This window comes from Clarias gariepinus, chromosome 26 (genome assembly GCF_024256425.1).
Source record: "Clarias gariepinus isolate MV-2021 ecotype Netherlands chromosome 26, CGAR_prim_01v2, whole genome shotgun sequence".
Taxonomy (NCBI): Eukaryota; Metazoa; Chordata; class Actinopteri; order Siluriformes; family Clariidae; genus Clarias; species Clarias gariepinus.
Genome location: NC_071125.1, coordinates 15843975 through 15861387, shown reverse-complemented (window position 1 = coordinate 15861387; position 17413 = coordinate 15843975). Strand labels below are relative to the sequence as shown.

Sequence of the window (17413 nt, the reverse complement as noted above, 5' to 3'; positions counted from 1 at the left end):
AATAAGTGTATGTCATTTAATCATTTCCTTACTCAAAATCAATATAGTACCAATATGTTAAATAGTAAATGTTTGGTATTTCATCAAAGCCCAGAATTGAATTATTTTGCAATATGTTCATGATAACTGGGTGATTCTGATAAGGACACCAAAGGCACTTTATAGTCATACAGTTGGATTTTGTTGCATTTCATTGACCGTGTTAGAGGAACAAACTGAGAAAACTGAGATGGTCGAGCAAGAAAACACTACTTTATCTAAGCATGGATTCTTTAGAAATAAAATTGTTGATTTATAAATTAGCCTACCACGAACGTTGTCTACCAATAACCAGCTCTAAAAAAGCAGGTCTAGCTGTATATGATTTAAGGGTTTGGGTCAGGTGTGATAAAATCATGCTCTAAAATCATTCCGACTATTTTTAGAGCTGGCTCCTACTGTAGCTGCATAGACACACGACTCGGATTTTTTTAGACACCAAAAAAAATACTGCAATTTTCTGTACTTTCGCTAGATGGCAACAATTTCAATGATTAAAAGTGAATTGCTCTAAGTGGGTCAAGTGATGGAGATGGTACTGTATCAGTACTGTATATAAGGGCGTGTCCAATACCTTTATTTCAGTTCAGTTTAGTTCAACCGTGTTTTATTGGCATGAATGTTGTGCCATTGCAAATAATGTAGGTAGATTATACTAAATCTAGGAATCTCTGTAGTCTGACTAGGGATTATGGAGGCATTGTATTTATTTAGCTTAATTTGCACTTTTTCGGACTTTGGGAGGAAACCAGAGCACCCAGAGTAAACCCACCAAGGACAAAGAGAACATGCAAACTTCGTGCACACAGACCCAACATGAATCAAACCCAGGACCTGAAGGTGCAAGGCCACAGTGCTAACCCTAAACCACCGTGCATATAAACAAAAATATATATTTTTAAATTCCTCCCACAGTCCAAAAACAAGCAGATTAGGCTAATTGGTGTTTCCAAATTGCCCAGAGTGAGAGCAAGAGCATAGCTCAAGAGCTCTTGTGGGAAGTTCCCAGGCTGCAGTGGTCAGGACCTGTGAACCTTGGCCATGGGTGGCCAAGGCTTACTGATGCACATGGGGCCCCTGGAGTCACACTGATGAAAACGTTAATGCTGGCTGTGTTAGAAATGTGTCAAAAGACACAGTGCATCACTGTTTTGGTGGCAAAAGGGGAAACCCACTCAATATTAGGCAGGTGGTCATAATGTTATGGCTGATAGGCGTAGGTCACGATGTTATCACAATTCCTGTCCATTTCCTGTTTCTTAATCAAATGACAGAAGTGAGTCTATTTAAAGTCGAGAAAAGGCACCGCTGGGATTCGAACCCAGGATCTCCTGTTTACTAGACAGGCGCTTTAACCAACTAAGCCACGGCGCCACAGCCGCGTGTGGCGCACCGTTTCAAAAGAGTGAATTTGTATGATTTAAATCAGTTAACGTTTAGCAAGTTCTAGAACATGTATGTTCCGTAAGTAAATTAACGAAAATAGATTAATAACAGCAAAACCAGCGACAACTATGATTTCAGTTAAGCCCAAACACTAATCTTAGTCAAATATTTGTTAAAAAGAAAAGAAAGCGTTGTGATTTGGCTGATTAGCTTTATCGCTAAATGTGATTTTAGACACTGTACGACTGTTTGCTGTTTGTGCCTTCAGTCTTTAATGCTGTGTGGTCCTTAGAAAACAGACGTTATCTAATATTAATTGTCTATAATCCAATTAGGATTGGATTAGTTTAAAACCTTACGACCACGACATGACATATCCCCAGATACATTTAGCTCTGTTGAAAAATACACTATACTAACTGCTACTCATTTACTTTTACAGTAACAAAAAGAACACTACACTACACACTGATGATTTATCCAAATATCACATTAAAAGGGAGAACACATGAGTCAGCACTTATATGTAGAATTTTGCGGCTATATGTTTAATTGTCATTTATGCCAGTATTAATACAAAAAATGTGAGCTCAGCAGGTAATTTTTATTTCAGAGACTGACTTATATAAATAATTTAATAAATAAACATTTAAAAATGGCTAGTGTTTGGCTATATTTGGTATAGATGAAGGCTGTACAGTGTGAGGCTGGAAGCATCCGGCAGAAGCATTTAGCTAAATCTGTGGTAAATTTATCAACACAAGAGCAAATAAAAGTACTCTGTGGTAACATCTGCTAAAATGTGAGGCCTACAAGGTAACTTTATATGTGAACCTAATTTATGTGTGTGAAAGGTATGTGAAGAGTTTAGTTTTTATTGTATAATGGAATTTTTGGCAGAGTACAGAACAGAACCATCCTTAATCGCAGACCTACGATGATGGAGATTCACTTCATTTAAAGAAGCAGTGAATTCATGCCTCGCAGCTGAGGTTAAAACATTTTTTTTAATAGGGAAATACAAAGGCCTGTTAACAGATGGACAAAATGTATTAAAAAGCAAGGAGATTGTCAAAAATTGTGTATGTCTTTTCTAAAAGTTAATTAAAATAAATTCTACAGCCAGAGTGCAGATCATTTTTGACTCACTCTTGTGTATTGTGATCAACCAGATAGGCTGATCAAATCACCTTTTGATAATCATTTCTTAATCTTTAGTAATGCTTGTTACAGGCTATAGGCTGTAACAAGCAATGCAGCTGATACAGTAGGATCCCCATAGCCAAAACTTACTCTATTGGGGATAGTAATGTTAACCATGATACTTTAAATCCCAGTTCTTCTGTGACCCAATGTTTTTTTGCATAGAGTCGACATGGTAGAGTTAGTGTGAGGTAGAGCGTAGAGGTGCAGGGCTATTTGTTTAACTACGGGAGCGCATCTATGATGCATGTGCACATTGCCCCCTTTCAAAGTAGCAAGTTACAGACAATAGTCAAGTTTATGACCACACAATCAAATGTTAGACTGATTTTATAAATAGTGTTATCATGTTGAGAATATTATGCGGCAGTAAGCCAAACACCTTGAACCTCTATTGTGAGAAGTTGCCGTACAGGCAGAGGTCATGCTCAGCTAATGGGTTAGGATATGAAAATGCAGAGCATGCCTTTTTAGCTGTTAGAAAAATGAGATAATGCTTTACCCCCTAGTTAACATTAGGTAGAGATACAGCTATATTCACTGTGCTACCAGCAACTTAGGCATTTTGAGGACCAACGCTCTCACCTTTACCAGTAGTTCATGTTCCAGTGCCCTGCATTAAATCAAACTTCAGGTGGACTAAGGTCAGGTTACAACCTGAACCCTCCAAGGCCTGAGATGTCCTACCTTGTATAACCACTGGTATGCGGTAGGTTCATGCTTGATTAGGCAAAGCATTTGCTGCATCAGGGATCCAGATCAGTGTTCTTTTCCGAAAGCAGGATGCTGGAAATACCTGGCTTCCCTATAGAACAGCCAATCTGCTAAGCTTTGGCCCAGTTCTGCTGGGCATGCAAGTTTTCCCGAGTAGAACATGAGGATGCATGGAAGGACATTTAAGAGGAAAGAGCAACGTGAGAAACATTCGCTGGATGAGCCCTCGGGAGTCGGGACATCCTCATTACCCTACTCGGGACATAAGGAACAGCACCTTAAAACAGAAGAAGCACTTAGCCTGCTAGTTGGCTACACAGCGAAACACAGGAAAGACTGATCGGAGATATTAATTGAGCTTACAAGGCAAGGTCATGGCAGAGCTCTTAATCACTTTAGCTGTGCAGGGGCTGGGACCCTGAGCAGATATTGCAATATAGTCTCTTTTTTTCAATAATGTCAATAGCAATACCAGTTCATGGCAATGGATTCAGACACGATTTGAACTTAATGATTATAACTTTAGTGACTTAAAAAAAAAAAAAGACATCTGAAAATCTGAACAATAGGAACATTTATTTCAGGAAAGAACTTACAAAGTCTCCAAGTAGCAATAAACCATCAGATCACAGTAAATACGTCAGTAATCTGATTAATGCTCAAGTACAGTTTAGATACAGGGCTAAGTTTTTATTTTTTTATTTTTATTTAACTGGATTTGTTTATTCGGATTACTTTGCAGGGGGATATATGTGACAAGGATAAATAAAAATTGGATAGACCTGTGCATTGCTTACCTTAAGGTGCACAGCAAAAACAATTTCAGACTGTAGTTTGGTGAATGTGTGTGTATGTACATGGCATTGACAGTTGTAAAAAACAAACAAAAAAAAGGAAAAACATGACCCACAAGACAGAGACATGAGGGCGTCAGTATTTGAGGAAGTTCAAAGCAGTACCCTATAAATAATATCAGTACGAAGCCAGCGAATCCCAGGGTGAGACGACATGAGGTAGGCATGTACTGATATTAAAATAAATAATTTAGGTTTATACAAGTCTATCATGTGTGAAACTATACATTAACATTACTATTATGGGATTACCTTTTTCAAGGACTAATGCAAATATGAAGCCTTAAAAAAAGCTGCCTTTTATACCGGGTCAGAGCTTAGCGTAGGGAGACAAACGCTGCCCAATGATGCGACTTATCTAGACAGCTTCCACCTTAAAGGTGTAGAAAAATCCCAAATGTATGACCAATGATTGCCACATGCCTACCAGAAAGCAAAATAGAGAAGAAGAGAACTGGGTGTTCCTAAATAAAACTCAACAGACTGGTTGGAACAATCTCTTGAATAGTGTGTAGCTGGACAAAAAAAAAAAAAAAGATGTGTTACGCAAAACTGATTGACCAACATACTTTATCTAGATAACAACATACAGGTCACTGATCTGCCTTTTTTCTGTGTTAAGTGTGTTCAAGCATTTACCAATTATCTAACGCTTTATAACCTATTAACCCATTTCATATCAAAATCCCACTGCTTTTATGTATATTGTCAAACAGTAATTAATCTTTTATAATTAATAACCATTCCTGTGACTAAGCCTCTGTATGTGTTTGCAATGTGTTTAATTAATAATATCATAATATTATCATATCAATAAATTTTGTATTTTTTCCCCTAAAGTACTGTATGTCTAATTTTTTGCCTAACTTTGTATACTGTGGACACACTCAAATATGTATACTACAGGATGTATTTGTTGTAATTCAAGATTAAATTAAGTTTACTTTTGCTGGAACTAAGAGGCCAAAAAAAAAAAAATGTTCCAGCATGATGTTGGCCCCTGTGCACAAAGCCCTGACCCTTACAATTGTTCTTGTAGATAGATAGAAAGTAGGGATGGGAAATTGCCAGGGATCACCCGAAACAATATTATTATGATACCTAGATATGGATTTGATCCGTATTGTGACTCTAGAAGTAGCACAATTTTATAATTGTCCCTATTAATTATACATCCTTTTTTTTTATTTACAATGTTACAATTTTAAACAAACTTAGGATGCAACACAGGATGCTGTCCTGCCTACCAGTGAGTGACTGGTTTAGAGCAAACCACCTGTAGGATTATAGAGGAATGGCAACATTTAAGCTAGATTTTTGGGTTAGCGTGGCGGTACATGAATTACGATAAACCACTAAATAGATTTCCCATCTTTAACTGATAGAAAGATAGACAGATATCCCATATACACACTCTCAGAAGTCATGTCTGCCTGACATTGCACATTCCCATCTATAGCCTCTGACTACTACTTCGAATCCTGACAACGACAGAGTTGTCTGAGCTAAGCAACCATTCACAAAAACTGTTAAATCAGAATCCAGACATCTTCCTCCAAGTGTGCTACAGTACACTACCCTATACAGCCGTATGAGAATGATAATTATATTGGATGTTATAAACGTACGTTATGTTACAGTCATACAGTCATTTCAGCTCAATTTGTCCAGCCAGACATTATAACCTGAGAAATCAATTCAAACTGACCTAATAATAATTAAATGTAAAAAACAATACTGTATAAACAGAGGTTGCTTTAAAGGTTTAAATTAGGTGTTTGTTTTTTTTTTGTTGTTTTTTTACATCCAAGACTGAAGTTGCCCCTCCCCAAAAAAATGCATATGTGCTTTAGCCCTTTGCTCATGAAACAAAACAGTAATGTGACAAAACTAAAAGCAGCAGCTGGTTCTTCTTAGCGGGATCAAGACAAGTTAACATCAAGGTAATAAATTAAACAAGGTTATAGTGGTAATATATCTTTCAAAAGTTAAAAAGAGACGGACATTTATATATCGACTTCTCATTCTCTTCTTTCATCAGTAGTGGAGGACCAGTGTTATTGCCCAGCAGTTTAAAAAACAAACAAAAAAAAAACACCCTTTAGAGTGCAAACTTGAATCCACATCATAGAGTAGTGTCACTATCTTCATAATCCAACACCTTTTACAACTTATAGTGTGTGACATCATCACAAAGGAATATTAAAGCAAAAAAAAAAAAAAAAAAAAAAAATTCTTTACGACATTTACAATGTCTAGGCTTCTCCAGTTGTTCATAAGTGCAGCAGATTGCATTAGAAGTGGTGGATGAAGCATGTGTATGTAACTGTATGAGCGTGGGAATGTGTGTGTGTGTGTGTGTGTGTGTACACATACAAAACTTCCTCAAACACCATGAAACAGAACAAGAGGGGAACAGGACGATTTCACAATTCAGAAGATGGTGGAAATGCAGGACGCTGTTATTGTACAGGACATTACAGTTACAGAACAGACTGACGTGTTCTCGTATTATGCACAAAAAGTCCACAGAAATGTTTGCCGTTTAAGTCCTCTTGAAATGAGAAAGCTAAATTTTTTTTCTTTTTTGGGGGGTGGGGGTGGGGAAGCTTAAACAGCTTAACCAGCATTATTAACCAATCCGCCCCGACATCCCGACCCCTACCTAAAAATGATGGAGCTTTTTGTTCTTAAATAAGCACTGGCCTACTGTTTAAAAGTGTAATCAGTATATGAAGACTACTTTCACATTTGTAAACTTTTGTTTTTTTTTTCCCTTGTTTTTTTTGTTGTCTTTTTTTCCACCCCCTCAGTCTTCTCGGAGACCCTCAACTGCAGCGCTTCATGTGTTCCAGGACATACTCAGGAAAATGTAGGCTGCACACCTGTAAGCCATCCAGTTTGCAAGGCATTCTGGGATACTCATCCTCCTTCCACTTGTTCTCCTCAGGATCAAAAGTGAGTATAGAGTCGCTGTAATGGCCGTTGTAGCACAATCCACCCAGCACCATGATCTGTTTGTCTAGCACCGCCACGCCATGCCCACTTCGCCCAATGGGCATGGAAGCGAGGATGGTCCATTCGTCAGTTTCGGGGTTGTACACTTCTGTTGAGGGGCAGCCTTGCGATTCGAACGATGCCCTCAGGATTACACAAACTCCTCCGAACACATAAAGTTTCCCGTTGTGAGAGATCATCTTATGGAAACAGCGTGCATAGTTCATCTTAGATTTGTTCTCCCAGCAGTTGGTAAGAATGGGATTGCGGCGCGTGCGGTGTTCAGAAGCTCCCTCACGCTCGGGATCGAACACGCACACCTGTTTGGAGGTGGAGGATGACGTGATGCCGCCGGTGATGTAGAGTTTTCCATTTAAAACCGTGCCCTCGTGGCCGTATTTGTTAACTGGGTACGGATCCACAAACTCCCACTTATCCTCTGCAATGTCATAGCGCTCTGTCGAATAAAAGGTCTCGTCCCGCGTCCGTCCGGCCACAGCGTAGATGAACTTTCCGATCACACCGACGGCAAATTCTGACCTAGGGACTGACATGTCTGCCATCCTAAGCCAGGAATTCTGCCTCGGATCATACCGGTAAACTTTGGATGATGCGTGAAACTCTCCATCCGGCCCCAACTCCTCGCCTCCCAACAGGAAAGCAAAGTTATTGACGATGGCCAAACAATCAGGCCGAAGTGGAACTTGCGGACCTTCCAACTCCCACCAAACCTTGGGCCGATGCAGGAGCAGGATCTTGCTGTTCACCATGCTGTGACCGATCATCCCTCTGAACACGGCCGTCTGAGGCCGAACGGATCGGATGCGGTTGGACTTTGTTTCAGACAGAGGCTGTTCGTTCACAGAGTGAAAGTAGTTGAGTGCCTGGTCCACTTCCTGCCTCAGCTGACGGGAGTAACGATAGAATTCGGAGGTCTTCACCTAAGAAATAAAAGCAAGTCATGTAGACATGGTTAATGATACTGTAAGAATGCAAATACATTAACTAGGTCTTTAAAAAAATTATTAATGAGACAAAAAACATCTCCACATGTCTTCTCAGTCCCTGTGCTCTTTTTGGATTTTTGAAAGGTAATGCATTATACATTTAGGGTCATTTAAAGCTCATTGAGCTGAACAACCTTTGCAGAAACGCACCCGATGGATTATATGATCGCCACCAAACCGGGCCTATGTGATATAAAGACATTAAGGATGCAAAATTGCAGAGGGACTTTTGATATCTATCTCACATGGGTCAGCCGCGATAATGCCTTAAACTTTGGCTGCAAAGTGGTTAATAACTTTGTGTGACATTATATTGAGTGGCACGCTCCGCAACATCACAGTGTGATGCTTTTTTTCAGCATCTGCAGCCTATTCTACACACACACAAACACTCATCACACATACATCACACACACATCACAAAATACATAATACCTCTAATATGTAAGGTTTTACAGTGCTGTGAAAAAGTATTTGCTAATTTTCTTTCAATTTTTTTGCATATTTGTCACACTTCAATAATTATTGAAGTAATTGTAAATTAGTTTCATGTTCTGAATCATAGGAGTGTGACAAATATGGCAAAAAAAAAAAAAAACACAGGAAGGCACTGTATATAAAAGATCACTGATTGAAGCAGATTTATATTTATTATTACTGTGAATTCAATGCATGAAATCGATCAGTGGGCCAAACAGAAAAATGTCACATCTGAGCTGTTATTAATCAAGCATCTAGTTCTCATCATTGGTTTCTTCACGATTATTATATGAACTGTGCTTACTGATCATCATTACCTTTTCAAACACTTGTGTTGGCGTCATGAGACCAAAGCGCAGGTTCTGCACCACTGCGTCCGTGTGTCTCCAGCGACGTCGGTCATGTCTGAGCCAGGCCTGCACTGCCTCATACAGCTCGATCTCCGGGAACCGACTCAGCCGTTCACTGCCCAGACACACCACCAGCTTCTCCAGGCTCAGGTAGGACAAGAAATCAGGCCTGGCCATCAGAGGCACAAAGTTCTCCAGCAGGAAGGTGTCCAGCCGCTCCTGCACTCCCTCCACAGCCACACTGAAGTCGTCCAGCAGCCTCATGACCTCGGCGCAGTTTTCCAGGCAGATTTTGGCCAACAAGAAAGAACAGCAGAACTCCACTGCCTCAGTGAGCTGCACGTACATAGCCGCCTGGAGAATCTCCTGCACCGTGGGCATGCTGAGTTCCAACGAGCCGTAATACATGAAGCGAAGGACGTGGCCGAAGCCCGCCGCCGTCAGCCCCTTCATGTGGATCTTGTCCTGGTCTCGCTCACGCATATCCGCCGTGAACATGACCCGGAAGTAGTCGCTCTGTGTCGCCAACAGGGCTTTGTGGGCCTGGAAGTGATGCTCTTCTATCAGAAGGGTCACATCCAGTAGGAGGCGTTCCTCGTACAAGGCTCGAAAGCCAGAGGACACGCTCCCATCATGCACCTGTGACAGGTACACCTCAACGTCCCCAGCCATTAAGCACCTGGAAAGAAAGAGAAAGAAAAAACCCATCCCAATTTTAGAACACCCGCATAAAGAACTTCTTCTCACTAGTAAAGAAGGGTATCCTATAAAGTATCTGAGTGTACGTTACATTATGAAAGTATAGTTGACGTAATGGTCGAGTTTAATGTTCTATATTTAAACAAACACAAAAAATAATAATGATGACATCAAAGGAATGATAAGCTACTGTACATCATAGCAGGTACACAGCACAGTACAGTACTGACACAAAGCATTTCTTTTTATAAAGAAAAATTGCAAACTGTCACCGTTAGTTTGGCACAAGTTGATGTGATTTTGAGCAAACAAACAAACCAAAGAAAAAACTGACAGAGGCTAAAAAAGCTTTTGGAAGGACTTCAAGAACATTAACACTTCAGCAGTTTGGGCTGTGATGCTGAGAGACAACTTTGCTGCTCCACACTTTCTCGTTTCTCACACACACACACAAACACACATACACATGCACACACTGCACACTCACCTCTGATTGGCCACGGGCATGTCACTTGGGGGTGTCCGAGCCAATCAGAGGACAGTGACCCTTTGTGTCCGTAGGAACAAAACCTCTTTTCTGAGGGATTCACCTAAATGACAAGTCAACAAATATTCATCTATATGACAAAATGTCTGGTAAGTTCATGTGAAACATTCAAAATTAATTTACCATAACAAAGTCCTTTTTTTTTTTATATATACAGACTTTCAGTGACCCAAAATGTGACAACATTTCCAATAACAAATTTCCCAAAGTTTTGTATTTAAGAACAGACTAGAATCAATTAAAATAAAAATGATTCATTTATTAATTTTCAAGAGAACGAGAAAACTTTGCATTACCGAGCGCTGTGCAGTAGCTCATTAACTACCTCTAGCTCCATAATCTCAGCTAAAAATGATTGGTTGAAACCAACTTAAGCTGTTACTCCTTAAATTACATATAAGCCTTAAAAGTACGTAGCAAACAAAGCCTACCATCTAGTTCATCTAGCATCTTCTACGAACAGCCATGTCTTATAGGATTACGAAGGTGAGTCCAAAAATTATCCGCACTCTGGTTAAATTAAAACTTCTGTTAACCGCACAGTCTTATCAGGGCTTTCCGTTCAAGGCTACCGTCTCCCCAGTCACTGCTGTGCAGGTGTGAAAATGTTACATCACTTAATTTGTATTGAGGTGCGAGCAAAAATTAGATTTCCTGATTTGCACGAAAGAAGAATGAAAGTGTTTTATTATGAAGAAGTGTGTATGAATGGATAGAGAAGGTCGCACAACTGTTAGCCATGGAGAAGGAGCCGGAAGCCCGCACACGTCTACGTCCACAGCTGATGAGATTACGAGCCCAAGTGGAAATGGCAGAGTATGGAACGGAAACCAGAAAAAAGTTCAAAAGTCAACCAACAGCTAAAAAATTGATGCTTAAGGATTTCTGGGATTCTCTGGAGCCAGTTTTGGAACATTATCAGGAAAAAGGTTCAGCAATCAACATTGCTCGTTACAGTGAGATGCTTATTGAAGAGCTAAAGCCTAAACGTAGGATTAAATGCAGAGGACTGCTATCCAAGGGCATTGTGATCTTGCATGACAATGCACGAACACACACTTCTGCCCACACTGTCGACACTGTGCAAAACTTTCTTGTGAGGTGTTAAAGCATCCTCCCTACAGTCCTGATCTTGCTCCATCGGACTTTCACCTGTTTGGTCCCCTGAAAGCAGTCACAGTTTTGATGTAAAAATGAAGACAGTGGTGTATTCGTGGCTCGCCACTTAGCCTAAAACATTTTTAATGGGGGAAATACGAAAGCTCGTTGACAGACAGCACAAAAATGATTTAAAGTTAAGTCAAATAAATTGTACATCCAGATAATTTTCGACTCACCCTCGTATATGGTTAACATTGGCTTTTTTTTTCATTCATAATGCAATTATCTAAAAAAAGAAGAATACAAACGTTAAACATACTGTACAAGTAGGTTAAAAACAATAAAAAAACAAAAAAAGTCCTCAAAAAGTAGTCATCATTGCACTCATACCTTTTGGAGGCGTCCTGGCCGGTCGGCGGCTTCGCTGTCAGAGTGCTGAGAGGACGCTCACATTTCCTTTGCTTATGTTTCCCCTGTTCTAATGTGTGAAAAACAGGGATTTTAATGCACTGACAACACAAATACTCCCACACACTTTACACAGATTACAAAAAATATTGCAGTTGCACATTATTACAGTATAAATAATGAGATAATGAATTTGAGGGGAAAAAAAACATGGTGCATTAAGAGGTTATCAGTATACACGAGTCAGAAGCGCTAATCATGGACACCTTAACAAGCTTGCTAACATCCGGAGCTAACATGAGAACATTCATCTACAATGATTAATATAGGTGCATTATTGTACGAGTCCTTCTGTTAAGTGGTTGAAAGTTCAATGGTCACTCCGACCACAGTACTGTTAAACTGTCAAACCTGATTGTTCAAAAGGTGTTGATTAATGTTCAATATCGGGGATCTTGGGTACCTTTTTTTTTTTTAACCACAAGATTTTTAATATTGCTGTTTTTTGGTAACATTTCTGCACTTAAAAAACAGAGAGAAGACTGAGGGAACTGTGTTAATTTTCCATAAGCATGGAAACTTTTGGACACTCTGTAAATTATGCTATAATCTTTAAGACATGTGTTTTGAAGATTATACATGTCAACACACAATGTCACTGTACAACGTTATGTTTTTTTTTCTGGTATAATAAAGTAGTAGTGTATTAACACAATATCCTGATAATACAATAAATCGGAATAAAAGCCTAGGGTAATAGAACAAGTTTAAAACATGTGACAGCAAATTCATAACAAAATAATTCAATTAAAAAGTAAACCTCTGCAGAATAAGCGTGCCAACTATGACGTGAAGTTAACTCCTCTCACTCACTTTTTCTTTTCCCTCAAATAGATAAAGATCAGTGGTGGCTCAAACGGATAAGGCACTGGGTTACTGATCGGAAGGTCGGGGGTTCAAGCCCCAGCACCACCAAGCTGCCACTAAACTCATTTGCTCCTAAGGCACTGTATCCTGGCTGACCCTGCGCTCTGACGCTAGCTGCACAACTGCGATATGCTGAAAAAAATATATATATTACTGTACTGTAGGTACATACAACAAATAATTAAATCTGACAAAATACATTTTGTTATTCATCTACTATACCGCTTATTGAGGGGTTCCTGGAGCCTTTCCCAGGAGACTAGGTGCATGAGGCGGGGTACACTTTGGACAGGCTACCAATCTATTATGAGGCACACACACACCAAGCACTAAGAGAAAACTTAAACATGCACACAGACCTGAGGCCGGAATCAAACCCCCGACCCTTAAGGTGCGAGGCCTCAGTACTAACCACTACACAACTGTTCCACCTAATCTTGTGGTAAACTTGGTAAGAAGTGTGACGAGAGCATGAAAATTAGAAAGATCCCAAGCAAATAGGTTCCCCGTGTTCGACGATAATTCAAGATAATTCAGCACTGCTTAGATGCTAAATTATCTTACCGAGCACTGACAAGCTTTCGACTGGAAATGACTATTCAATACGATGGACAAGGTAATTGCTGGAGCTTTGACTGTATTGACATTAATGGTAAAGTAAGCTCCAGCCTTACCACTAACACATCAGGAGAGGTTTAAACTAAAACTCAAGTCTGAACCACTCTGTTAAGAGTTAGAACTGCTTGGACCAGGCGATTACAAGCACCGTGACAGAAGTGAGACTTGTGTGTAATGCAGGCGAAGGATTTACACTTAAACACTCTAGTACTCTTTAAATTACTGACTGAGTGACCTGTACAGAACAACATGGGACGATTTAAAGAGAACAACCAACAGAGAGATAGAGAGAGAGAGAGAGAGAGAGAGAATGAAAGAAAGTAAGACAAAAAGTGAGAAAAAGACAGACAGAAGAGAAAGAGAGAGACAGAATGAGACAGTAAGACAAAAAGACAGAGACAGACAGAGGAGAGAGAAAAGAGAGAGACAGACAGAAGAGAAAGACAGAGACAAACAAGAGAAAAAGAGAGAGAATGAAAGAGAGAGTAAGAAAGAATGAGAGAGAGAAAGACAGAGACAGACAGAAGAGAGAGTGAAAGAGAGAAATATATTTAGAGTCAGAGAGAGAAAAAGAGGCAAGATGTAAGAAACATATATATATATATATATATATATAAAGAGAGAGAGAGAGAGAGAGGGAGAGAGAGTTGTTGACTCTCACACTGTACCCCAGCAGTAAAACAGCATTAGCAGCGTGTTGTTAATCAGCGCTACAGTTACAACAGACCCCCAAACCACTACAGTTACTACGACGGGATTCAAAATGACGTCATTTTACGCAGCTATAAAGAGCGCGAGCGGCTGTAGTGCTAGAATCGTTCGTTCGTTAGAGGTTTAAATACCTCGGCGATGCGACTCCACACAACCCCGCTTCGACCACGGAGCCCGGGATCCTTCTGACATGGAGGGCCGGTGATTAACGTGTTTCAGAGATCACAAAGACTAGAAGTGAAGAAACAATTCATGATCGGTGATGACATCCCGTCCGTCCCCGACTCTGCATGCCAACAAACCAGCGTTATTTTAACGGAATTAAAACATTATGATTGCCCACAGCCTTTCCAGCCATTCTAGAGGCCATATTATTGTCTGCACTGACGTCATTTCCTGCAGAAGATCCGGGCGACCGGATGTGGAGGTGTTCGTGTGCAGAGTAGAACGCTCGAAAAAAAAAAAAATCGTATGGAGCTCCGTTAGTGATTATTAATTGCGCAGTGCGAATGAGCGATCTGTGATTGGATAAGGAAAGACAGGGTTGCCGAGGCAACCACTCAATTTTTGATCGATTAACAATGAGCTAAAAATAATGGTAGATTATTCTATTCTCGAATCTGATTGGTTAGAAGGTGTTGCTCTATATAAATAAAGGTTTTGTCTGTACATTGGTCAGAACTCGCTCTTTTAATCATATTTTTACGTTTCATACGTTGGACAACCTGAAACTGGTTTTTAAAAAATGTCTGTCTCTATGTCTGTCACAACATCATGCAATAACTGGCTGGACAGAATTTAATAAATCTTTGGCAGTACTTGGATATCTGCCTGATGATTAATCTGCACTGTAAATAATATTTGAATATTATTTTTTTTAAAAACAAGATGTTGAATTGAGGTGATGTTATGAAGAGTTATGTGGTGGATTTAATCGTCTATTTTAAAATAAGCTATTACTAGTCTACTTGCTCAATGTAAAGAAACACCCGCACCATTCACTCACTGTCATTGTCTATTCCACTTTATTCTGTATGCAGGATCGCGAGGGGCCTGGAGCCTATCATGCAGGCAATTTGTGAACACCGATTAGACTAATCTGCATGTCTTTGGACTGTGGGAGGAAACCAGAGCACCCAGAGGAAACCCACCAAGCACAGGGAAAACATGCAAACTCCATGAACACAGAGGCGGGAATCGAAACTCTTTTTTAAAAAAATTACTTAAAATTACAAATTATTTAAAAAAGCTTAACTGAATATTTTGACTGGCATTAGTTCATATCTTTTCCGCTGAAATAACCGCGCTGTTCATAAGTGATTTTGAACATGCTGCAGTCGTTTTAAGACAAAACTAAATCCTCACCTGATCTATTTTTCGATTACGCATCTGTGATTCACTATGATTACAGAACAGGGAGTCTATTTGGCTAAAGATGAAAGAAGTACAATTTAGTGCAGACAAGGCGTAAAATACTCAAACATACACAATTTATTTCTTTGTATTACACGTTAAGCCATACAGAAAGACAGGCAGACATGTAGGTGGGCTTTAACCTAAGAACCTTTAACTCTTTCTACAGAATCCTTTCTGATGAGTACTTCAGCTAGTTAATTTCTACAGCAGCAGCAGCAGTTGTTTTGGCTAAAAGGGAAATCATAGAAATTACTATCATTTGGCTACTTTATTGTTTCCGTAGAAATAATTGGGTTGTGCTGAGAGCGCTCTGAAAAAGTTTGCAAACACATGACAGTTTGTTTAACACTTAAACTGTTATATGATCATATATTTACGAACGTTTCCCAAGCACCCTACTTGGTAAACACAGCCCTGATTTACAGGAGTGCATTAATTGCATTTGTAAGCCTTACTGTTTACCCGATCACTTACTCATTGTCTATACCGCTTTATTCTGTATTTAGAGTCGCTTGGGGTCTGGAGTCTATCCGAGGTCACTTAGGGCATGAGGCGGTGTACACCCTGAACAGGGTGCCAGTCAATCACAGGGCACATATACACACACTCACTACTGGCAATTTGGGAACGCCAATTAGCCAAATCAGACCTGGCTAGGAATTAAACCTAGCTAGGAATCCTTCTGTGGGCATTCTGCATGAATGCTTGCATACTGTAAAGACTTCCATTATTTCAAGCCATCACCCCTAAGGAATAGTGCACAATGACCTATGACTTTACACCAACCACTTATATCATGTTATAGAGAATGTTGCTGATTTATTAGTGATTTATTTTCTTCATTGGACTGTTGAAGGAAAGGGAAAGGAAACCACCAAGCATGGGAAAAACATACAAATTCCATGCACACAGAGGTTGGAATCGAGGCGACAGTGCTAACCAATAAGCCATCATCTAGACCAATACTGGATTTTTTTTTTTTAGTAGGAGGTACAGCTCAACACTAACTGTTCAAAGGGGATTATTGAATATTTTAGATGCCTTCAGCATTGTTTTACAATTTTGGGAAAAAATGAAAATAACAAAAGACTATGGAATTAAAAGTTGTGTTCAAACTTTTGCCTGGTAGTGTATGAAAGACCCACAGGGCACAAACTCATCACATGGTCGAGTTGTTTTGTGGTGACCTTGATCCATTACAAAAAATGTGAATCGTCTGCACTTGTAAAGTGAATGATAGTCCTCTGTATTGTAGTGTCCAAAATATGGCACCTTATAGTCGCTAAAATTACTCTTTATTAGAATTCAAAACACACCAGCATCTGCAATTTATTTTGCCTGAGAAAGCTCCTTGTAAGACCAATATTGGTGTACTCTTACTGTTTAAAAATGACACCTCAGGGACTGCCACATAGCTCATTATGTTTTAACAGATGATTATCAAAGTCCCTAAGTGACTGACCTTGTCTTTTCTGTCGATATATATTTTTAATTTTTTGGAAAACTGAGCCCAGCTGCTGTGCATGACCTCAGTGTGCTCTCCATGACTTTCCCTCCTCCTGCTCTTAGTGTAAACAAAAGCTTGTGGACCTATACCACCCTACTAGTGCTAGTTTGAACTTGTTATATGGTATATAGGCTTATAGGACAAATAAATAAATAAATGAAATGTATACAATTTGGGCGGCGCGGTGGCTTATTGGTTAGCACTGTCGCCTTGCGTGTCCAGGGTCTGGATTTGATTTCCACACAGATTTGGTTTTCTTCCACAGTCCAAAGTTGATTCTGTACTGCTAACACTATGATGAAACAACTTTAATTAATACAGATTTGTGAAAGTGTGCTCTGGGGCAGTGTTGTCTGAGCTGGTTGAATCTTTGGGTTCTAATCGGAAAAATGGGGAGTTTAAGCCATGCCACTGTTGGGCCCTTAATAATTTGTTAAGAATGAATCGAT

At 39.7% G+C, this 17413-nt stretch overlaps 1 protein-coding gene and 1 non-coding gene across 4 annotated transcripts; both read right to left on the bottom strand.

The window, feature by feature from the left end:
• Positions 1–1339: 1339 nt before the first annotated feature.
• Positions 1340–1413, bottom strand: trnat-agu (transfer RNA threonine (anticodon AGU)). Its single transcript has one exon. It is a non-coding gene; the product is annotated as a tRNA-Thr (tRNA).
• A 5375-nt stretch (positions 1414–6788) lies between these two features.
• On the bottom strand, positions 6789–14410 carry klhl15 (kelch-like family member 15). 3 transcript variants are annotated; one of them, XM_053487748.1, is made up of 6 exons: positions 14173–14410; positions 11768–11855; positions 11614–11663; positions 10217–10319; positions 8998–9709; positions 6789–8134 (listed from the first exon to the last, which is right to left on the bottom strand). In XM_053487748.1, the coding sequence occupies exons 4-6, from the start codon at positions 10234–10236 to the stop codon at positions 7025–7027; spliced, it is 1842 nt and encodes a 613-aa protein (XP_053343723.1). In that variant the 5' UTR covers positions 10237–10319; positions 11614–11663; positions 11768–11855; positions 14173–14410; the 3' UTR covers positions 6789–7024. The 3 variants fall into 3 exon arrangements, with proteins under 3 accessions (XP_053343723.1, XP_053343722.1, XP_053343724.1); XM_053487747.1 differs by lacking the exon at positions 10217–10319; XM_053487749.1 differs by lacking the exon at positions 11614–11663.
• Positions 14411–17413: the final 3003 nt, after the last annotated feature.

Coding starts and splice junctions, on each gene's coding strand:
- klhl15 (XM_053487747.1), bottom strand. CDS start 11,648: ATGAAAAAAAAAGCCAATGTTAACCATATACGAGG. Junction 9,710..11,613: donor AATGTTAACCATATACGAGG/GTGAGTCGAAAA, acceptor CTTTCTTTCCAG/GTGCTTAATGGCTGGGGACG. Junction 8,135..8,997: donor CAACACAAGTGTTTGAAAAG/GTAATGATGATC, acceptor TTTATTTCTTAG/GTGAAGACCTCCGAATTCTA.